Below are 24,550 nucleotides of genomic sequence, written 5' to 3'. Positions count from 1 at the left end.
TTTGAACCACTGCAGAGCTTCTCCTGGTAAAGATCCTCCCACAGTCTTGGATTATCACATATGTACAGTGAATGACACCCTGCACCTCTGGAAATCTAGCCAGAATCCAAAACTCAAACCCCAGCTCAATCTGACTGACTTCATCCGAAATGGAATTGATGGTCATATGCCTTCTACATTTGTGAAGCAACAATTGTAAGACGCTGCAAAGCAGAGCTCTGGTGTGATCACAGGCAAAGGCGTTTAGGGTGCTTCTGACAGTCCTTGCTAAAGTAACCCCACCAGATCCAGCAGCTAATGTGTCAGTAAACTGTAAATAGCTGATGTGACACCACAGCCTCTGAACCGACGTTCGAGCATATTGAGGAAGCGTTTCCTCTTTCTGTACACGTCGTGCGGCAGGTATTAGCTGATTTGTCTCCTTCCCATGAGCTGAAAACATGCAAGAAGCGGGCCACTGCTGCGCCTGGGGTACTTGCAGGTACATTTTGCTCCCCCTCAAGTCTCATACTGCCACAGCTCAAATTGATATGACTGTTGACACCTGCCGAGTGACCCTCACAACATCCGAAGGTTTTTCCAATTGAACAGCAAGTTTGTAAACTTAACTCCAAATGCAATAGAGTTTATTCCAAAGCGTTCAGATAACCTCCCTAAACAACTTTTTTAAAGCAGCTATGAAGTAGCTGCATTTAATGACACAATGCCTGTCAAATCATCAAACCCCCTTGCTATCTTGTTTTCACGAAACTTGTTAAATCCCTACCTACGGGAGTTGAGTTCGAAGGTCCCATTTAAATCGTCCCTAATGATTTATTAACATGTCCAAATTGGCAGTCCGTCTCTGTTTGGCCCATTTGGATTAAACGTACATATCAGCGAGGTGGAAGCGCCTTGAAAATACTTTTAACCTCTAACAAGATCCCAAGATCACCTGCTCAACAGGCGTTTAAATGTCGGTTATTGTCCGTTGTCACCGTTCAAAGTCATTGTGGACAGTCTTCAGTTCATACACGGGTCTGTTCGAGATCGGTGCTCTGTCTTTTAGAGCTCATCTAATCAGCCTCGCAGATTATGGACATTGATAAAAATAACATCACTTCTCAAACCATTAAAAAGAGGAAAATATTGGATTGTTAGCTCATTTGTTGAAAGTAAACAAAATAAAACAACAAAAGTTTACTCAGCGCCTAATAATTTGATATTCAGGCTCATTGACCATGTTAGAGACGCGAAGCACACCCGGCTGCGTTGGCATTTTTAAACCATGAAAAAAATGTTCAATCCAGACGTTAGTTCAACACACACACGAATTGAATTGGGAACTAGTGGCAGATAGTGACACCCTTGCTGTGAGTATCCTGTAGGGATTTTTGCTGTTTTTGTTTCAATTTACTAGTTGAAATTGAATTTATTTGCACTTCTCTCAGTATGTGTAGTTGACGGTGGGATTGCACAATCAAATGTATTCTGCTTGTTTTAAGCAAAACGCTGCTGCGATGTGGCTATCTCACGCATTCTGCATACTTAACAACTGAGGGACATATGCACAATTTGGTGAGAACAGATGCATTGTTGAGAATCTAATTGCCAAAGAAATATTGCTACCCTGTGAAATCCGGGTGGAAGGCAGAGGTGGCTTGGGACATGTGCGGCGGTAAAATCGTTAGTATTCTGGCATGGTTCCCCAATCGGTTCCAGAATCCTGCACGACATTCTGGTCACTTCGGTGAAAGGAGCTGCTGACTGGCACGGCCCTGCGAATCCGATAGCATGAATTAAAAGTTATTATTATAATGACATTGAGTGCAAAATCTTTTCTTCTCAAAATGCTTTCGTCTACACCGATTAATTAGGCTGATATATTCAATTAATACATATAGCTTGTTTTCATGTGACATTTAACTAATGCGGGGAGGTCTCGGTTATAAGATGAGTAAAGAAAGACCAGGAGAATGAAGAGTGGAGTTTGAAGGAGATTTGACAAAAGTGTTTTAAAATAAGAAAAAATATAATTTTAACTTTGAAAATCCAAAATAGTACTAACATATTAAAATACGACCCGATTTAAATTAAAGCAATGTTTGTTATATCAAATAGTTTCTTTAATCAAAATTCAACCAACGATTTTTTCTAAAAAATACACATAACGTATGTTTTAATTGAAGTATTTTAAATATACAATTAAACGCCCTTTCCTTGATCGTGAGACCATATAAGCGAACTTTGAAATGACTTGTTTCCTTTCCATTTCAAATGTTATTTTGCTTTTAGCCGTTTCTCCATTCAGTGCAAAATTCTAACAATCCTCTTTTTTTTCAAACAATGAATTGAATATCGACGTATTTAGAAGGATTCTTCAGTATGCCCCTTACGGAGAACCGGGTTCAGGCATAAACTTCAACTAGCGACCGGAGGAGTTTATGAAACTTTAACGCTTTACTTAAGTATATTTTTTATATTCCTGAAAATATTGTTATTGTGTAAATCAACGTGTGCGCGGGTTGTCAAATGTTGCATTAAGATTAATAGTCCCAAAATGGTACTTTCGAATGTGTGCATGTCTGTGAGGTTTGGAAGTCACCAGTTGTTGAAGACACAATATGCAGCACCTATGACACTTCCCGCAGGTTTTCTTGCGCCTTCGAACCGCCCGTGGCACCGTCTCCGTAATCTACCTGGGCAGGGCACCTTTGATCTGCCGGCAATTTAATTTCTACAATGTGAATATATTTGCCAGGAAAATAATATTTGTAGATATGAATATTTGCAGGTTTAAAAATTAAAGTCGATATTTACAATAAAGATTATGAACAACTTCGGAGTGGATATGGGTAATATTAATCTGACTGATACCAGTATTAACTATCCTCGGGTTCCAAAAGGAATTTGAATACTGGACAGAAAGGAATATTTCCACATTAATACTTATACTTAAATATTTTTCTGGTCCCTAGCCTGTTTGGAGTCATCCTGACCGAGTTCTTACTTATACACATTTTACTAAATGGTACATAACCTGTTTGGTCATGAAATATTCAGCGTTTTTCCCACGGTAAAACATATTCCGGCAGTGAGATAAATGCATACATTAATCTTGTATGCCACGGGAAAAAAAAGCAAACGACAGAAAGTGAAATTCTAAAAGTGAAATTCCCATGCGTTGAGAGGGACAGATAAACCACGCAGACCATCTTGTAATTACTTTCTGTTAATTACGGTTCTGTTTGCTCGCTTCAAGATTGGAGGTTCGTCACTATAAAAAGTAATTTCAATGGCCCAGTTACACATGTCTTGCCCATGGATGACAACACATGCAGCCCACCATTCCTCTCACTCAACACATGAGATTCAGAAAACAAATCTATTGTTGATCAGTTGTGCCTGTTAAAGATGACTTGCTAAAAATGGGACATTTTGCCGACTGGTACTCTGCGTATTGATTTATTGACGTGGTTAACAAACTGCTCTAAGGATCGACGCTATCTTCATGCAAAATTTTCAAAATTTGATTTATCGTGTTCACTAGATCGTAAGTATTAGACTAATATGAAATGTTTGCAGACCGCTGTCAGTTTTCTTTATTTTTAGTTCATAAAATATTTCCCGTAACCCCAGTGTAGATTCGTTAGTGAGAATGTTTGCTGTTGAAAAACGGGTTTTCTTTTCCACTGTTTCATCAAAACCCTTAAATTTAAAACAGTGGAAAAACCCCTTAAGAAATCCACAGATCATTCAAAACCAAACGAGTTTATTGTGGGATGGGGGAAAGGAAGCTCACTTCACCGTTTAGAATGGCGGAAGAACAAACGAAATTAATGTCAATTGATCTTATTTTTCATTCTGTCTGTCAATTCATACAGACCGTACTTCCTTATCCTTAAGGCGAAGAAGTATGTCAGTGCATTTTGTAGGACACTTCGACAAGTTTTCACATACTCAGCCAGTGAGCTTTTTGTTTCTAAACTTCGTTCATGGACATCACTCCCAAATCCTTGTGATTGCTGATTACAAAAGAAAGATGTGAACAAACATCAAATCATTCCGATTACAGGAATAAATATTCGACAGGATCAAATGAATTTAATGAAAACAATCAATGTGTTTTGAAATAATTATTTCCTAAAATGCTGTTTTAATACAAATAACAATTCTGAGATTATCGAAAAGACTGACCTCTGGAAACAATCATTGTGAAAGACGAGCTTTCCCTAACTGATAGTTAACAATGCTGAATCAGGACTAAAGGCAAAAAGTAAATTGTTAAACCAGTTATTTATTTTCTGTTTCTAGAGTCTGAATGTGGCCTGCTATATACAATACTGAGCTTGTATCCTTCAGTCTCAGGTGCCACTTAAAATGATGCCATATCCCATCTCTCCATTTCAGATCCATTACCGGAAAATTGACCAAAATACTATTGTGCTGCGGTGTCTGATCTAAAATGTCCTGTCCGGGAAACTAAGCAAAATTATTTACAGATGACACTGTTAAATGAAAAGTGTACGCGAGAGGTAACGAAGGGCAAATGGTGTATATTTTCCTTTGAAGGGGTAGTTGCTTAATATGTAATTCACTCACTTGCATAGTTTTTAGATTATTGCTTCTCTGCCATCATGTAACATTCGAGTATGATCGCAGTCGTCCTGTTAGAAACAATCTTCTATCAATTATTTAATGTACCACCCACTATTTTATCTTAATCACTTGTGATCTATGTAACCACCATTTTGCACATTAATTATGAAAAACCGCATTTAATTCGTCCTGCATCGAAAGTGTCTCGTCGCGCAGATGGAAATCGTAAGGAAATGTACTGTCTGTGGGCATCACACATCGCATGGCTGGGCTGAACATGTAGCTCTGTCCGAGGGGACGGCTGGCTGGCACGGCGGAATAATGCATGCCATAGTGATAATTCTTCACGTAGTCAGATGGATCTTCTTGCTTCAGGGAGAAAATCCCATTAAAGTTAATTGGAGGGCTTAGGGGACCTTCGAATTGTGGGCTCGCACACTCTGGAGAAGCGTTTTGGTAGAAAGACTCGTAAGCACCGCAGTAGCTGTAAGGTTTCATGGATTTGGAGGAACTATCCATCGAACTTGGTCCCGAGGGGCTACCCAGATCTGGGTTTTGATATGTGTAGAGGGTGGAGGAAAATTGGGATCTAGCAATGTGAGCTCCATCTCCGCTTTGATCCAACAGTAAGTTTCTGGTATTGAGTTGCAGACAACCAGCTACCAGATTGGTAGTTGGTTGGGATAAGTCCTTGCACAAACTTTGTACGAAGGTAAGCAGATCGGGTCTCTTGCCAATGCGTAGGATCTCAGATAGGGCCCAAATGTAGTTTTTAGCTAAGCGCAGAGTTTCTATCTTGGATAGTTTCTGTGTTTTGGAATAACATGGGACAACTTTGCGCAGGTTGTCCAGGGCGTTGTTCAGACCGTGCATCCGGTTTCTTTCTCTCATATTCGCCTCTGTTCTCCTCACTTTGACTCGCTCAACCCTTGCTTTGGTCATCGCCTTCTTCCTAGGCCCTCTCTTTTTGGGTAATTCCTCGTCCTCTTCGCCCACCTTTTCATTGTCATCCTTCTCTGACTCTGCAGAAGGGGCAATGTTGTTGAGGTCAATCGAGCACTGCTCATGCTCTGCACAGATTTCAGATTCTTTATCCTCGGTTTCACTAACATCGTCAAAGTTTGTTCCCGGCATCATGACAGCTTCATCAATTGGTAATGTCAACATGTTGCCAGCTTTGGGAGTCGGGGGCGTAGGTTTGGGGGCGGGGGGAGGGGGGGTTAGGGAAGAGAAACAATGTAGTTATCGATACAGTTTATTTGATAAGTAATACATTAGAATTAATTGGCTACATTTCATCATTTTCGGTGCGAAGATTAAATAATTTGCACAAGTCTTTTAAAATATAAACTCATATTCATAAATGAAAAATAATAATTCATGGCATTCAGCGGTGTTGGGCAGGATCGTCTTTCGGTTGGGTTTGCCTTAAACTGATTAAAGGATGGTCTGTCATGGTATTCTACTTGAAAATATTGGAGAACTTTAGTCAATATTAAAGTGATTGTTTAATTGATAGGATTGTGAAAACTGGATTGATAGGATTGTGACAGCTCCATCGTTTTGGTTTGATTCCCATGGGCCTCAAATTTCCCATGAATCGTAATTAAAATTGTGGGTTCGCTTGGAGCAGCACATCGGGTCCGCAGTAATATTGTCGTTAGCCTCCACGATACCGGGGAGTAGATACCGGCGGCCAGCTTAATGCTGACATCCATGAGCGGCGTAATTATTTTTTTTCAGGAGGAATAAATTAGACGTTATTTTCTGGTATCAGAACTGCAAAGGAAGCCCACATTGCACGGAATGTCGCCGGTTCGCCTGTTTCGTTTCACAAGCATTAACAATAGTCAGGGGTTGGCACTGAGCCGGAAAGTTAAACGATCGACCGAGAAAGGATTCGGAAATGATTCTTTTAATGAAATATCAAACGCTGTAATGGAAATTGAGAAAATTCATTTTTAAGTGTTTCACGTGTTATATAGCACCAACCCCGGCTCTAGTTATGCAGTGCAATAAATCATTTGACAGATGGAGGGTCATGGGTTTGCTTCCCACTATGAAATATTGCAATTTGCACTTGCATTTTCTACATTCACCTCGAAGTTAATCTGCTACACTTCGAAGTTTCTCCATAACAGAACATCCTCCCTCATTTTCAGAGGCGTTATTTTTTTACTTCGAGAACTAATTTTAAAACCTAGCATTCGGAACGCAATCAAGATTAGAATTGTTTTAAAATATCATCATTATTCTGTAGACAACCGAGCGCCTTGTGAATCAAAATCGTACGCAAATATAGGCAAGTTAAACGAAAGTCCTGTCAAATCTATGAATGAAATAACAATCAAAAATAAGGAAGTCATCAGTTACAAGAGAGACAGGTAATTTTCGAATTGTATGCAAAGTCAATATATTAGCATTTAAATAGGCAATAACAAGAGGGTTGCATACTAGGGGACGGCAATTAGAACGAGTCTGCATCTGTTTTTAGTGTGCTAATGATTTGGTTATTTCCGTGATTTTATTTTTGAATTCTTACCTGAAATCAGTGCTGAGAAAGAATGCTCATTTTCAGCTCTTGCTGGCTGTTCCTCCGTAGGCTGACGGCAGTGGTAGGGTCTCTCCGCAGGATCGGTGTGTGATCGCTCTGAGAAGTGACAGTGATGCCAACTGCCAGCGCTGGTACCATGCCATCTGCCGCTGACGTCAGCGGGCAGCCGCCGCTGATTGGCAGGTGCAGACGCTGGCATCTTGCGCCCCGAGGGAGACAGGAGCTGGGGCAGCAGCCCATAGACATCAAATATTATCATCATCTCCATGGGGCAGCCGAGCTGACAGCAAGGAGGCTAGGAGGATCAGCTAGTCGTTTAAAATAAAAGGAAAAGCATGACGCGCATCCCATCGCACACCTTATTAAACCTCTTTCCACATGTCAGCACCAATCCGATACAGCTAAGCATGGTACACTATTTAGAAATGATGGAAGAAAAATCCTTTTTTTTAAGAAAAGGCTACAAAAATAATACACGTTGTAACATTTGCTGGGAACTTTGTACGTTGGTTCTGGTAAAGGTAGAGCTGTTTATTGCTGATTGATAAATGTTATGGTTGTATTAAGAATGCCCATATCAGTTGCAAACAGAGATGGTTTGGGATTTGTATATTACTTGGAATTATGCACCTTAAAGTAACAGCGGTCTCAATGCACTGGCAATTTCCAAGTTACGGTGTGCACCAGATTCCAACATGACCGCATGTTACCACATGGCAGCGTGTCTGTATGTTAGCAACCATATGTCTTGCCACAGCCGTGGTGTTTTTATTGTAATCACTATCCTTGCGCGGCGGTTAGCCGTGCAACTGTCTTGATGAATTTTTACACCGTAAGTCTTGCCTCTTGCGCAATGGTCGACCAATTAATAGTATTCCAAATTTCAAATGACAGGGCCCGATACTATCAATAGTACCAATACAGGCCAGAAATGCCAATGCTGAATGTCGATATTGCAGATTAACTTAATTAGAGGGTTGTTTCCCCTGATAGCGTTCCACGGTTCACACTGCCGTAGTAAAATTGCGTCGCCGACAGATTGGAGTGGTGGATCACTAAATATTATTTCTCACAGGCCCAGGCTCTCTTACTGCCCAGTCCTTCTTGGCCTTGCGTCATGTGCACACAGATATCTCCATCTTCTCGCCACTTACTGAAGAAAAGCTGGAGCCAAAAATACGATTATTGAGATGTGTGATTTTGTTTAATTGTGTGCTTATTCGTGTTATCACAACATTCCAGTCTTTCAATCATTTCAGAGAGTTCCAATTTGTAGATAACGGCTCCCCTAGCAGTTGCATTTACATTTAACTTTGTAACCCCTGCAAAATAATGAAAATAATTCAGTACTCCAGTTCTAAAAGAATGTTAATCGATATCTCTTTTGGTGTAGTATTTTCAGAAGAAAAATTAAGGCCTATACCCGACTGGAACTAACATTAAGTCGATGAACTTTGTCATTACATTCAGTGATCTCCCTTATTGGGAGGAAAACTGCAATAACACACCTGGGGACACCACTACCAGGCCTCATTGACTGGAAACTGCAAGCATTAACTTAATTCTTTTTTGGTGGGATATTCACAGCGAAGTACGGGTTAGCAATATACATCATATGGATGCCATGGAAATCTATTTCCTATTTCAAAATACATCTTTAATAAGAATAACGTGGGCGAAGCATTTACTTTTACTAAACCAGCAACGATTCAATTCTCTGCATTTCTCAATTTGAAGAGTGGTCTTTCATCGACGATTTCTCCTTTCCATGTACGGGGCAATTAAAGCACACGGGAAGCGCATTGTGAAGATTTTGTTTTCCTCTTAATAATGTACATTTTTATTTCGCTAAATACAGAAAAGACATACAGCTAACATTCAAAACTTACGACCTTCTGATATTTTCTCTACTTTTACACTGAAACTTCATTCAATATTAACAAGAAAAATCACTGATAGCAAGTATGGAGCTCAGTATAGGAAATAGTCAATATAACTGTTCTTCTTTTCCCTAGTTCGGCACTGAGCCGCATCTCATTCGAAGCCTGCTGCGCTGCCAGCTTGCAGTAGCCACTGGCAATACCCACTGAGACGTAGGCATTTTAGGCTGTGTTAATGTATGAGAAACAAAAAACTTATTCTGGGCGTTATGACACAGAAAAAAAACAAAAGGAAAATGGAATAATATTAAGCATTTACTGTGCAGGACACTTATCTGACAAGTCAAATAATAGTTAATAAAACAAATTACGAATGGACAGAAACAAATTTTCAAACATAGTGACGGTTTCTAAAGTGGCTGAAATTAAAATATGATGACAATAGAATCTCATCGGAAAGGCTGACATTTAAGAGCGTGCTAAACGCACTGGTGCCATGGTCCTTTGGGAGTTGGTTCCAGAATCCTAGCTGTTCAAGAATGGACGGGAAAGCATTTTATTATACACTTAAAAGATATTATATATCTTTTCTCCGTTAACTACTTCTGCAGCAAGATTTTTTTTTCATTTCGTTAAAAAGAAATCAGGATCAGAGTGAATTAAACTCAACTAACTCGGTGATATCCTCGCAAGGAATGTCAATAAACATTTCGGGTCTCCTCTGTTTTCCATATTGATTAAGCACACATTTAGCTTTATTATCAAATTATACCATTCACCTCATTCTCCTTTGGCCCAGATGTTCCGATGTGATTTGCTTTAAGGGAGATGGTCAGGACGTTAATCTCTCTGTCCACAGGCATGGCGAGAAGTGGAAGCATTTTACGAGGTTACTTTCTTTGGTGACGGTCTTGGATTAGAGTGGTATTCCTGGTATGGATAGCTATGCAACTTAACATTTCGCGTGGTCTTACTTTGTGAAGTTCTCCCGTCCCACAAAACATCGGAAGGATTGAAGGGTGGGACTTGGGGAGGAAAAGATATGCAATCTGACCAAATGCACCACACTGAAAGTGCAGCAAGGGCCAGTCAGACAAGAAGAGCCTGATTAGGCCCTCTGTTTCCAACGTTTGGTTTAGCGCTGGAGGTTGTCAGTGGCCACTTTGTCTTTGGACGATCATGCCTGGGAAGAAAAAAAATACTCCTCCAATCATTATTAATAAGCCAAATAAATCTCTGATTATACTATATCCGAGATACTTTTTCCATAAGAAAAGCGCCGATTACTTCCGATAGTCTGAATACAACAAAGGTGCAATATCAGCGACTATTCTGAATCCCGTTGTTGCTCAAGGCCAATGAAGATAAGTTGCGAGACATAGAAGTGAGATGGAGGAGGTATGGTTATGTGCATTTATGGAAGTGAATTCTGTTTCTGCCCTCTCCCTTCAGCGTTGTGTGAGACTCTCTTTCGGGGTAGCGGATTGAAATGTCCTTAGCGATTTCACATAGAATATTAACAAAAACGACCAGACTAAGCCATCAAGGCAGATCACTGTTCGTATCTATTAACGTTCCCGTTGGGTCGCCAGGGCAGAAGAATCTCTCGGATATAAAGGCGTACTTTTGCGTTCAATGAATATTTCAGAAAACTTGAACTTGAAAGCGAAAATTGACTCTGGAGTAAGGCAACCGACTTCATTCTGCGATGCACTAAAAGGGCTAGAGTTACTTTTCTGTGAGAGATACCGTTTGGGCTTAGCACATGTGTAATGTCATTCTAGCAAAGTCTGGTGATTAAAAGTTTTTACTAAGTCATTGGATCACTATTTATTTCGCAGGCGATTGTTACAAAGAAAGGACACAATTCGCTTAAATCCAATTTCTTTAAAATGTAACCAAAACATTTTGATCACTTACACTGAACAAATTCTGGTTGAAGTCAAGATTTTGTCTTTCATGTTTTGCTGGCAATCTAAGGGTCTTCAGTGTAAGCTGAGCTGAGTGGTCGTGGATAAGGCAAGGGACATCAGTTGCAAGAGGAAAGTGTACAGTAAATGGCAGGACCCCAAGAATCATCAATGTAGAGAGGGATATTGGGATGCAAGTCCATAGCTCCCTGAAAGTGGAATCACAAGTGGATAGAGTGGAAAAGAAGGCATACAGCGTGCTTGTTTTCGTCAGTTGGGGCATTGAGTTTGAAAGATTGCAAGTCATGTTGCAGTTGTATAAAACCTTGGTTGGGCCACATTTAAAGTATTGTGTGCAGTTCTGGTTGCCACACTATAGGAAGGATGTGAGGGCTTTGGAGAGGGTGCAGACAATGTTCACTAGGATATTACCCGGACTGGAGTGTATTAGCTATCAGGAGAGGTTGGACAAACTTGGATTGTCTTCTCTGGAATGTCAGAGGCTGAGGAGTGATCTGACAGTAATATATCACATTATGAGGGGCATAGGTAGGGTAGATACTCAAAATTTTTTTCCCAGGGTGGAAATATCAAATAATCAAGGGCATAGGTTTAAGGTGAGAGGGGGAAAGTTTAAAGAAGATGTATGAAGCATGAATTTTTACACAGCAAGTGGTAGGTGCCTGGAACATGCTGCCAGGGGAGGTGGTATAGAAAGAAATGTGATAGCAATTTCAACGAGGCATTTAGACATACACATGTACAAGCAGGGAATAGAAGGATATGGACTATGTGTAGGCAGGATGATTGGTTAGATTGGCATCATGTCACGCAGACATTGTGGGCCAAAGGGCTTGTTCTTTTGCTGTCCTCTTCTATGTTCTATTTTCATCTGCTTGTTCCACTGCCTGTGGTCATAGACTCCAAGATCACTTTATTCCCCCACATAGCTTTTATTCTACCAATCATTGTGTATTCCTAGCCTCGTTTGTTCTCCCCAGATGCATTACTTGCACTTATCCAGATTGAATTCTGTTTGCCACTTTTGTGCTCACCCAGTTGATACCTTCTGGCAGCCTACAACTTTCTTTCTCAGTATCAACCACAATGCCAAATATGTAATCCTCTGCAAATTTCACCACAGTTTAAAATAAGTGAGGGAGAAACCTAATAATTGAAGGTCAGTCAGCCTAGTGAGGGCAACTCTTAGAATCAATACTCCAAGTCAGAATAAATAATATCTTTGAAAAATGTGGAGTAAAAAGTGGCAGACAGCAGGTGTTTGTTAAAAGCAAATCATATCTGACAAACTTGATTGAATTTTTCAATGAAATTAAATGATAACACAACTGCACTATTAGATCAAAATTGTTTGAAGAGCTACCACATTATGTAGGCCAAGTTCAAACCCATGGGATCAAAGGGACAGTGGCAGTGTGGATATAAAACTGGTAAAGGACAGAAAGCAAATGTAGCAATAAACAGTTGCCTTGTACACATGAATGGAAGTAGACACCCATGTTCTCAGTACCTGCACAGCACCCTCTATACTCTACCCTTATTACTGTTTGGATTAGTTATATATGCCCGAGTTTCAAAAATATAGATATACCGAAACTACTAAATATAACGAATAGTAACAGGGATCATTGTAGACCAGGAGGACATAGATAGACTAGTATTGCCAGGCAAATAGCAGGTGAAACTTAATGCTGAGATTAGTAGTGATGCACTTTCGAATGACGAATGAAAGAAAAGGAAAGAAAACAAAATGCAAGTATTGTGTAAATGGTATAGTTTTATGGGGGAGAAGGGGTGATGCTGGAGAAAGAGAGAATTTATGTACACTTGTTTTTGAGGATGGCATGCGAGTTGATAACACTTAAGAGTACAAAAGCAAAGATGTTACATAAAATGTTCATAATCAGTAAGCATCACACTTTAGAAGGAATGTCAAGGGCTTGAAAAAGATGTAGTGGAGATTTTCTTGAATCATACATGAAAAGATTATAATCTTTAGTTATGTGAAATGGGTTTGTTCTCAGACAAGAAGATCAAGGGAACATTTAATAGTGGTGTTAAAAACAATAAGATGTTCAGATAGAGCAAAGACTGAGTAATTCTTGCTACGGGTAGATAGGCCAGAGAGTAGAGGATGCAGTTATGATATGGAATGGTCTATTAGAAAGGAAATGGAAGCAGATTCAATAGTAACTTTCAAAGATTGCAAGTTATGGGGAAAGGATAGGGGAGTGGGACTATTTCTCCTTCTGTGCTGTGTGATTTCTATGTTGCACAGTAAAATCTGAATGTCCGATCTTTGTTAATCTCATCCAAGAATACTTATTAAATTACTTTAAGTTTTTTTGTCATAATTATAAACTTTTCTCTATTTGCTGTGCTGGTGACCAACTCAACTAATTCAGTTGGATCAGATAAAACCTACCCTTCATAAATCCATTGCAGCTCTCCTTGATTTGGTCATAATTAGACAAGTGTTCGGTCACTTAAACCGTGTGACAGATTCTTGCAACTTCCCTGTAACTGACATTAAAACAAAAAAGTATTGAAAATGCTCCATAGACTAAGAAAGAAAGTTAATATTTCAGCCAACGTCCTATCATCAAAATTAGAATGTGTTATGTGATGAACAACTTTTAAGTTGAAGAGAAAGCTGGAAAGGGATGAGAGCATGAAGGGGACGGAATGCAATAGGGTAAATTGCAGCAGAGATTAAATGACAAAAAGTGCACTGCAATGGGATAAGGAACAAAAGATAACTCAACAGGAGATGTAAATGGAAGTCCCATCAATTAATGTTAAATAACAAAACAATTGTTATATGGTTTCTTTTTCTCCTTATTCTTAAATAATAAAGAGAGATTTCCCTTTTTCAACATTACTGCACAAGTGCATTGGAGATCCAGGACAGTGTGCCTCTATGGTTTTCTTCCATGGATGAACTACATTGTAACAGCTATATCTTTTAGAGGCGTATAGTACTTTCCAACATTGCTCCACATATTTATCTTTTAGCTGTTCAAACCTGTTTACTAGAATCAGTTTAGTTCCCAACTTTTCAGAATTTGACCTACTTAACTTCAAAAGCTTGTTTGTTTTGTGGTTCCCTTCTCCCTCTCAAATATAATTTCAAATTCCATTGTATGTGCTACAGGCATTATTTGGAGAGATACTGCCGTGTAGTCTGATTGTTCATTATTTCTGATTGGCTTGTCATCATGAGGTAAAACTTATTCCTTTTTCAGCTTTAAATCTTACTGGGGTGAAAGTTGATTTGTTTTGTTGGGATACAGAATGGGTGCCAGTGAATTAGGATGGCATGTGTTACACTCCTCCTGATTTATTTTGCAAGTCAATTCCTTTTTTTCAAATTAAGTGGAAAACAAAATTGGGCAGAACATCCAACAAGCTACCAATTAGTTATTTCCTGTTTTGCGCTATCATAGAAGACCAATTTTACCCCCATTGTTCTATAAAAAAACTATCCTGAATGCATTCCAAAAATTTATGGATACCTGTTAGATGAGAATGTGGGGATAGTTGGAGCTGTTCTTCAGCCTGTTTACTCAAAACTTAAAACCTCACATCATAACCACGTTATTTCTTCAATGTGCTTCTCTGATTTCCATACCTATACATCATGTCTTGCCTCTTGTTCATTTCCATGTTTACTATGTAAGGCTGCACATTACATGCTGTAATTTTGCTGCATGCTTCAGCAAGTTGATACAATACGGTCAATCTCTTGCACCACTTAAATATAGTCTGCATGACTTAAATAAAATCCTGGAATGCTGGAAATACTCATCAAGCCAATCAGCAACTGTGGGAGAGAGCAGATTTTTCATCATTATTATGTAAAACTAACATAGAGTCATAGAGAGATGTAGCACAGAAACAGGCCCTTTGGCCCACTGAGTATGTGCTGATCACCCACCCTAACAATTTGCATTAATCTTTATTAATTCCATCTTTTATTCTCCCCACATTCTCATCTAACAGGCATCCTTAAAGAAGACATTTATATGGCTGTTGATGATGCCCAGATCATTCAGGATATTGATACAACAATACCTGACAAAATGAGAGAATACCTGACAAAAAAAAACTTGCTTTCATCAAGTGGTGTACAAGGACACTTGGGCCTTGTGGCACTTCCTCATCTCCTAACTTGTCATTATTCAAATATCAATCTGGTTTCCCTTTTTTGCCATCAAAGTGGATAACCTCAACATTTAGCCACATTATACTGCATATTCTCACCCACTTACCCTGTCCAAATCACTTTGGAGCCTCTCTGCTTCCTCCTCACATCCTATACTCTCACCCAGCTATGTGTCATCTGCAAACTTGGAGATATTATGATTAGTTCCCTCATGTAAATCATTGTTATATATTTCAGATAGGTGTGGTCCATGTGCTAAAACCTGGTCACTGCCTGTCACTTGAAGAGGATCCTTTTATTCCTACTCTTTGCTTCCTGTTTGCCAACCAGTCTCCCATCCTTGTTAGTACCCCAAATCCCATGTGTTTTAATTTTGCACAGTGATCTCTTATGTGGGACCTTATTGCAATTGGTCTGCCATTCCTTTGCTCCCCATTATAAAATCCCTTGTCTCTGACTGTAAGAGGCCTGCATTTGTCTTCACCAATCTTTCTCTCTGTAGAAGATTTGACAGTCAGTTTTGATGTTGCCTGCAAGCTTGTCCTCATCCAGTGTGTAAGAGTTTTCTTACTATGATTTATCTTTTAATTATTTTAAAATAATGTCTACAAACTACACTAGGGCCTTGTTTTAACTTCAGCACTCCCTCAAACTGTGAAAGGACCTCGGCTCTGCTTTTACTTAACTAGTAGCTGTAAAGGTAGTGGAAGTATTTATCTGCTCCTCTTTCCAATCATTTGCTTACCCAGTCACATGACATCATGACATCCACTTCAACTCTGCCAATGTTTTACAAAGCTGGTAAGCTTCCTCAGAAATCCTCTTTCCCTTGCTCTTCCCACTGCTTTTAACTCCTCAGTTACATCCTGCTTCCTTGCAGGTCCTCCTTCCCTCTTGGCTTGGGTTTGGTGTGGGTGTTCCTTTCACAGAATTCAGCTCATTTAGCACCAGATACAATGTGATCAACCAGGGCTCTGGACCTGAGCCTGCATGGTTCATTTTTTTTTTGCTTCATGCACTTTTAATGTCTTCTTCATCCTGTACTTACTTTTTTCCAATCCACATTGCAAACACTCTTTTGCATGTGTGGGGTATTTTTAAGCCATTTCTGTTGTTATCCATCACAATGCATATTTTTTTATATTCGTTCAAGGGATGTGGACTTTGCAGGTTGAGCCAGTATCTGATTGCCCATCGAGAAGGTGGTGGTGAGCTGCCTTCTTGAAGCGTTGCACTACTTGAGGTGTGTGTATACCCACAATGCTGTTAGGGAGAGTGTTCCAGGATTTTGACCCAGCGACGGTGAAGGAACTGCGATATATTTCCAAGTCAGGATGGTGTGTGGTTTGGAGGACAACTTCCAGGTAGTGGTGTCCCCATGCTTTTGCTGCCCTTGTCCTTCTAGCTGGTAGAGGTCATAGGTTTGGAATGATCTATCTGAGGAGCCTTGGTGAGTTGCTGCAGTGAATCTTGTAGATGGTACAAACTACTGCTACTGTGCATCGGTGGTGAAGTGAGAGAATAGTTGTGGATGGTTTGCCTGTCAAGTGAGCTTCTATGTCAAGTCTGCTGTTGAGCTTCTTGAGTGTTGTTGAAGCTGCACTCATCCAGGCAAGTGGAGAGTATTCCATTACACTCTTGACTTGAACCTTGTAGATAGTGGACAGACTTTGGGGAGTTAGGAGGTGAGTTACTCTCTGAAGGATTCCTAGTCTCTGACCTGCTGTTGTTGCCACATTGTGTCCATGGCTACTCCAGTTTCTGGTCAAAGGTAACCTCCAGGATATTGACATTGGGGTATTCAGTGGTAGTAATGCCATTGATAGTTGGATTTTCTCTTGTTGGATATTGTCATTGCCTGGCATTCCCCTCGTTTGGCTTTTTGTCTCACACTTTACTGCATGTCCTTCCTTCTACTGGCTATCCAACATTTCTTGTCTACCTTTGGATGCTCCGGAGCTTTACACGTCTATATATTCTTTTCAATAGTTAACTCTGCCTCATGTAGTAACTGTTCCTAAGATTCCATAAATAGTCTGATCTCTGATGTGTAAGATTTTCAAATCTGCAAAATTACAAGTGTTTGCTCACAATCTTAGCTTTGTAAGAAAGTATGAAAGGGTTCTCCCTGCTCCTGACTAAGTGTAAAGTACTAGTAAACATTCAACTGCTTCATTTCAAAACAAGTTATTGTGTGTCTGATGCATTCTCCAGAATCTTGCATGGTCTGGTACAATTTCCTCTCAACGAGACACAAGTTACTATTGTCTGTTCCAGTTTATCTGCCAGAGCTAGCTCAATATACAGCAGATTTTTTTCCGTCAGTTATGTTACTTGCCTTGCTCATGCAACTTTTTGTCCAATCATGTATTCTTTCCATTGAATCATTCTGTTCACTGTCTCCCAGCTTATTATTCCAATCGAGAATGATCACGCCCAGTGCTCAGGATTCCAGTTCAGGCAAAGCATCTAATTTTCTTAATTCCATCAACTAGCACTTCTGCACTATGTTTCATAATCTCCCTCAGTCACTCTTCTGAGATACAAGAAATAGTCAGTAATTTCAACAAAGGTACTCTTATCAATGAAACAGCATAAAGAGCTGGCCATCATCTTTGGAGTTGCTTTACTTCAAAAAGCCTCCTTCTGGAATCTTTTTCACCAAACCCTGTTGCAACAATAGCCTGCTGGTAGTACCATGAAATAATTTTTAAAGAGATGACAGCATTAGAAAAACAGGCATTGTGCACTGACCAATATTATATAATGACACATGTGTTACAAACATAATAAATATCCATTTTCATCTTTGCCCACTCTGGCCAGGAGAACATTCCTACCATCCTAAGGTAACACTTTCACACCAGCCCACCTCATTGAGGATGCTCTCATTTGACACCTTGAATTATGACAACACAGGCCTCTTCACATCAATGACTTGCATGCTCACTCTAAACCCCCTACCAACCTTAGCTGGCTCTTCCCGTTACCTTTCATACTTCATCCCTTCCAGAGAAGGGCAATGTCATATTTTGATGAGGAAATATCACCACTGCATCTATCCTGTCAAGCCTGGAAGAATTTTTTTTTGCCTCAATGAGGTCACCTCTCATTCTTCTGAACTCTGGAAAGTATAAATCCAATCTGCTTAATCTCTCCTCCTAGGATGAACCTTAATGTGATAAACATTTGGTGTACTTCCCTTTATTGTAAGTAAATCCTTGGGGAGAGATTTCCAGGTTTTGTCTCTCCAGCATGCTATATATTTGGAACAAGCTATCTCTCCTTTTATATTTAAATCTTCTAGCAACATACCATTTGCCCTTCCTAATCCTAACGGTACTTGGTCCTACAGATTAATTTTCTGAACATCCCAGACCCTCTAAAAACCAACACTTTTCAAAGTCTCATCATTTTAAAAATATAATTTTCCTATTTTTTTCCAGCAAAGTGGATGAACTCACATTTTTCCACATTATATTCCATCTGCTATGTTTTTGCTCTTTCATTTACCCTGCCTATATCCCCCTGAAGTCTTTCTGCATACTTCTTGTTACCTGTACCACTGTCCAGATTAGTAATATATTCAGATTTCCTGATGATACAATTCATTTCCTCCTCTGAACAACTGGGGTTTGCAGCACCGAAACTTGCAGCCTGTATTGGTTACAACATCCAAACCTTTACTACTTTGGTTCTCTGTCCCTTAACCAATCCTTAGTCTACATCAGTATATTACTCCCAATCCAGTGCTTTGTTTAATTACTACTTGCGTGGCACCTTATGAAAGGCCTTATGAAAGTCCAATCACTCCATTACCCACTGGTTCCCCTAATCTATTCTGTTAGTTACAACCTCCAAAAACATGAACATAGTTCTTAAACATGATTTCCCTTCCATAAATCTACATTGACTCTGCCCATTTCTATCATTATTTTCCTCAGTGGTCTAGTACCACTTTCTTAGTAATAGATTCTAGCACTTTCCCTACTACTGACATCAGTCTAATTGGTCTGTAGTTTCTCTTTCTCCCTCTCGCTCCTTTTTGAATATGGTTGGGTTACCTTCCAATTTGTGAGGACAATTCTGTGGAATTTAGGAAGACGGCAACCAATGCAGCCACTATCTTCATAGCCACCTCTTTTAAAACCTTGGCATGCACATCATAAGGTCCTGGGATTTATTAGTCTTTAGTCCCATTAATTGCTCTAATTCTACTTTTATTATTAATACTAATGAATATTAATACTAATATTAATATTAATTTGAACAAGAGGGGAGAGGATTGTCACCACCCACCCTGACAACCTCCAATGCAACTGAACCCGTGGTCACTGTCGAGGATGTAAGATCAGTCTTCCGGCGAGTGAACCCAAGGAAAGCATCTGGCCCGGATGGTGTCCCAGGCCGAGTGCTCAGATCTTGTGCTGATCAGCTGGTGGGGGTAATTGCAGACATATTTAACCTCTTCCTGTTTCAATCTGATGTTCCCACCTGCTTAAGGAGACCAATATCATCACGGTACCAAAGAAAAACAAGGTAATATGCATTAATGACTACCTACAAGTGGCTCTGACATCCACCAGCATGAAGTGCTTTGAGAGGCTGGTCATGGCATGCATCAACTCCTGCCTCCCAGAAAACCTTGACCCACTGCAATTTTCCTTCTGCCAAAACAGGTCTACAATGGGTGCCATCTCCATGGCCCTACACTCATCTCTGGAACGTCTGGACAGTAAAGACACCTACATTAGACTATTGTTTATTGACTACAGCTCCGCCTTCAATACTATAATTCCAAGCAAACTCATCACCAAACTCCGAGACCTGGGACTCAACATCTCCTTTTGCAACTGGATCCTTGACTTTATGACCAACAGACCACAATCAGTGAGGATAGGCAGCAACACCTCCAGCATGATTATTCTCAACACTGGTGCCCACAAGGCTGCGTCCTCAGCCCTCTACTCTACTCTCTATACACTCATGACTGTTTGGCCAGATTCTGCTGTAACTCCATCTACAAGTTTGCAGATGATACTATCGTAGTAGGCCATATCTCAAATAATAATGTTGGAGTACAGGAAGGAGATAGAGAGCTTAGTGACATGGTGTCATGACAACAACCTTTCCCTCAATGTCAGCAAAACAAAAGAGCTGGTCATTGACTTCAGGAAAGGGGATGGTGTACATACACCTGTCTACATCAATGGTGCTGAGGTCAAGAGGACTGAGAGCTTCAAGTTCCTAGGAGTGAACATCTTCAATAGCCTGTCCTGGTCCAACCACATAGATGCCACGGCCAAGAAAGCTCACCAGTGCCTCTACTTCCTCAAGAGGCTAAAGAAATTTGATATGTTCCCTTTGACACACCAACTTTTATTGATGCACCATAGAAAGCATCCTGCCTGGATGCAGCACGGCTTGGTATGGCAACTGCTTTGCCCAAGACTGCAAGAAACTTCAGAGAATTGTTGACACAGCCCAGCGCATCACGGGAACCAGCCTCCCCTCCATGGACTCTGTCTATACCTCTCGCTGCCTTGGTGAAGCAGCCAGCATAATCAAAGACCCCACCCACCCGGGTCATTCTCTTTTATCTCCTCTCCCTTCAGGATCCTGAGGGCACATACCACCAGGCTCAAGGACAGCTTCTATCTCATGGTGATAAGACTATCAAATTGTTCCCTTATACAATGAGATGGACTCTTGACCTCACAATCTACCTTGTTACGACCTTGCACCTTATTGTCTACCTGCACTGCACTTCCCTGTAGCTGTGACACTTCTGTTATTGTTTATACCCTGTACTACCTCAATGCACTCTGTGCTACCTCGATGACCTGTGTAATGAATTGATCTGTACAAATAGTATGCAAGACAAGTTTTTCACTGTACCTCAGTACAAGTGACAATAGTAAACCAAAACCAATTTAATACTAGATTCTTTTGGCTCCTCATTCATTCTAGACCTGTTGTTCTCCACTATTTAAGGGAATTATTCTTCTGTGAAGACTGACCTAAAAAAACTTGTTTGATTTGTTTCCAAGCTTGTCTTCAAGGAATCCAGATTAACTTTTTACATATCTAGGTGTCTATACAGTGAAATAAAGAGGGAGGAATGGGACTGATGGGAATGCTCTGTTGGGAGCTGGCATGGACCCAATGGCCTCTTTTTGTGCTGTAATAATACGTAATTATGCATCTCTTACTTATGATTCATACTAGGTGACCATTACATCCTACTTTTTTCCTTACTTCCTTTGCAGAATTATGAAATCTTCAGGATTACTGCACTTTCTGCCAAAAATATGCCTCTTCTCTATTGACCTGATACTAACCTTTAACTTCTCTTATTAGTCATGGTTGAATCACTTTTCTTGTTGGATTTCTGCACCTCTAAAGGGGTATAAATTTGTTGTGAACAGTTTTTGAATTCTAGAGATGTTAACCATTGCTTTTTTTCATTGTCAAACATTTTGAAGTGGTCTCTTGATCTACCACAGCCAACTCATGCCTTATGTATCTGTAGATTCTTTGTTTAGATGCAAAACCCGGTTTCAGATTGAGCTAAATCAATTTTGATTTTTATATAAAATTCTATTGCATTATGATCACTTCCCTAAATATCCTTTAATTACCAGATTACTAATTCCCCCTTTCTCATTGCGCAACACCAAATCTATAATAAACTCTCACCTCCCCTGCCCTCCATTCCTCAAAATTTAGATCCAGAAGATCATCTCTGGTACGCTCCATGAATTCATCCTCCACTTTATTACTGATGTGTTGGTTTGCCCATATCTATATGCAATAGAAACATAGCAAATGGAACCAATAATAGGTCATTCAACCTTCAAGCCTGCTCCATTATTCAATACAATTATGGCGAAATCTCCATCTCAATACTTTATTCTCTCCATATACCTTGATGCTTTTCATGTGTAGAAATCCATCCATCTCCTTTTCAAATATATTAAGTGACAAGTACTCCATTGCCTTCTTTGGTAAAGAATCCCACAGTTTCACCATCTAAAGAAATTATTCTGTCCTAAGGTGCGAAAAATGAGTCAGTCCCAAGTGACGTGCTCTGTATCGTATGTTGTGATCTCACAGCTGGGGGAACAATTCTCCCTGCATCCAGTCTGTCTAGCCCTGTCGCAATTTTGTATGAGCCCCTTTCATTCTTCCAGCTGTGGCCTAGCCAGTGTTTTATAAAGTTGTATCATAACCTCCCTATCCTTATGCTCTATTCCCCAGATGGAATGAAGGAAGTATCCCAAATGCTTTCTTAACTACTTACCATTTTCAGGGTGAATCTCTCTGCACCCTTTCCAGTGTGATCACATTCTTCCTATAGGGTGGTGTCCTGAACTGCACACTGTCTTTGTTACATGTGCCTCTGATTTCCTGATTTATACCATGTCTTGCCTTACACTGCAGTTTGGGGGCTGATAGAAAACTGACCAACATTTTGCTGTTTCTTAGCTCCACCCAATCTAATTCTGTTACTTGATTTTCTGAGCTATAGTACTTTATCATAACTGTCTTTATCCTATTGATTGGCACCTCCTTAGTGTAAAGGGAATAGATGGGACTGAGTTTGTTTGGTGTGTACAGGAAGGATTCCTGACACAGTATGTAGACAGGCTGACTTGAGGAGAGGCCATACTGGACATGGTACTAGGCAATGAGCCTGATCAAGTTTTAGATCTCTCAGTGGGAGAGCATTTTGGAGATAGTGACCATAACTCCTTGACCTTTACCATAACCTTGGAGAGGGATAGGAGCAGACGATATGGGAAAGTATTTAACTGGGGGAGGGGGAATTATGATGCTATTAGGCAGGAACTTGGGAACAGATGTTCTTGGGGAAGTGCACAGCGGAAATGTGGAGGTTGTTTAAGGAATACTTGCATGGGGTTCTGGATAGGTTTGTCCCATTGAGGCAGGGTAAGGATGGTAGAGTGAAGGAACTGTGGTTAACACGGGATGTAGAATATCTTGTCAAGAGGAAGAAAGAAGCTTACCTGAGGTTAAGAAAGCATAGATCAGACAGGGCTCTGGAGAGTTACAAGGTAGCCAGGAGGGAGCTTAAGAATGGAATTAGGAGAGCTAGAAAGGGGCATGAGTAGGATCAAGGAAAACCCCAAGGCGTTCTACATGTATGTGAAGAATAAGAGGATGACTAGAGTGAGGGTAGGACTGATCAGGGATAAAAGAGGAAACATGAGCCTGGAGTCGGAAGAGGTAGGGGAGGTCCTTAATGAATACTTTGATTCAGTGTTCACCAGTGAGAGACCTTGATGTTTGTGAGGATGGCGTACGACAGACTGATATGCTAGGACATGTCGATGTGAGGAAAGAGAATGTGCTGGAACTATTGAAAAACATTAGGATAGATAAGTCACTGGGGCAGGACGGGATATATCCAAGGTTATTACAGGAAGCGAGGGAAGAGATTGCTACGCCTTTGGCGATGATCTTTGCATCCTCACTGACCACAGGAGTAGTGCCGGATGATTGGAGGGTGGCAAATGTTGTTCCTTTGTTCAAGAAAGAGAGTAGGGATAACCCTGGGAATAACAGACCCCTGAGTCTTACTTCAGTGGTGGGCAAATTACTGGAGAAGATTCTTAGAGACATGATTTATGGGCATAGGCTGATTAGGGGCAGTCAGCATGGCTTTATGAGGGGCAGGTTGTGCCTCATGAGCCTGATTGAATTCTTTGAAGATGTGACAAAGCTCATTGATGAAGGTAGAGCAGTGGATGTGGTGCACATGGATTTTAGTAAGGTGTTTGATCAGGTTCCTCATGGAAGGCTTATTCAGAAAGTCAGGAGGCATGGGATCCAGTGAGACTTGGCTGTGTGGATTCAGAATTGGCTCTCCCATAGAAGACAGAGGGTGATGGTAGATGGAGCGTATTCAGCCTGGAGGTCGGTGACCAGTAGTGTTCCGCAGGGATCTGTTCTGGAACCCCTGCTCTTTGTGATTTTTATAAATGTCTTGGATGAGGATGTGAAAGGGTGGGTTAGTAAGTTTGCAGATGACACGAAAGTTGGTGGTGTTGTGGACAGTATAGATGGTTGCTGTAGATTACAACAGGATATTGACAGAATGCACACCTGACTGAGAAGTGGCAGATGGAGTTCAGCCCGGATATGTGTGAAGTGATACACTTCAGGAGATCAAATTCAAAGGCAGAATACAAGGTTAATGGCAGGACTCTTAACAGTGTGGAGGAACAGAGGGATCTTGGGGTCCACGTCCATAGATCACTCAAGGTTGTCATGCAGGTCGATAGGGTTGTTAAGAAGGTGTATGGTGTGTTGGCCTTCATTAGTCAAGAGCTGCGAGGTGATGTTGCAGCTCTATAGAACTCTGGTCAGACCACACTTGGAGTATTGTGTTCAGCTCTGGTCACCTCATTATAGAAAG

General features: G+C 40.4%; 1 protein-coding gene across 1 annotated transcript; it reads right to left on the bottom strand.

Annotated features, from left to right (window-relative positions):
• Nucleotides 1-3,734: 3,734 nt before the first annotated feature.
• Nucleotides 3,735-13,935, bottom strand: neurod6a (neuronal differentiation 6a). Its single transcript, XM_052023561.1, has 4 exons — nt 13,926-13,935; nt 11,385-11,410; nt 7,121-7,412; nt 3,735-5,753 (listed from the first exon to the last, which is right to left on the bottom strand). The coding sequence occupies exons 1-4, from the start codon at nt 13,933-13,935 to the stop codon at nt 4,738-4,740; spliced, it is 1,344 nt and encodes a 447-aa protein (XP_051879521.1). The 3' UTR covers nt 3,735-4,737.
• Between the last annotated feature and the right edge of the window lie 10,615 nt (nt 13,936-24,550).

This window comes from Pristis pectinata, chromosome 9 (assembly GCF_009764475.1).
Source record: "Pristis pectinata isolate sPriPec2 chromosome 9, sPriPec2.1.pri, whole genome shotgun sequence".
Lineage (NCBI taxonomy): Eukaryota > Metazoa > Chordata > Chondrichthyes > Rhinopristiformes > Pristidae > Pristis > Pristis pectinata.
Note: the sequence above shows the minus strand (reverse complement) of the source record. Positions and strands in the feature narration are given on the sequence as shown.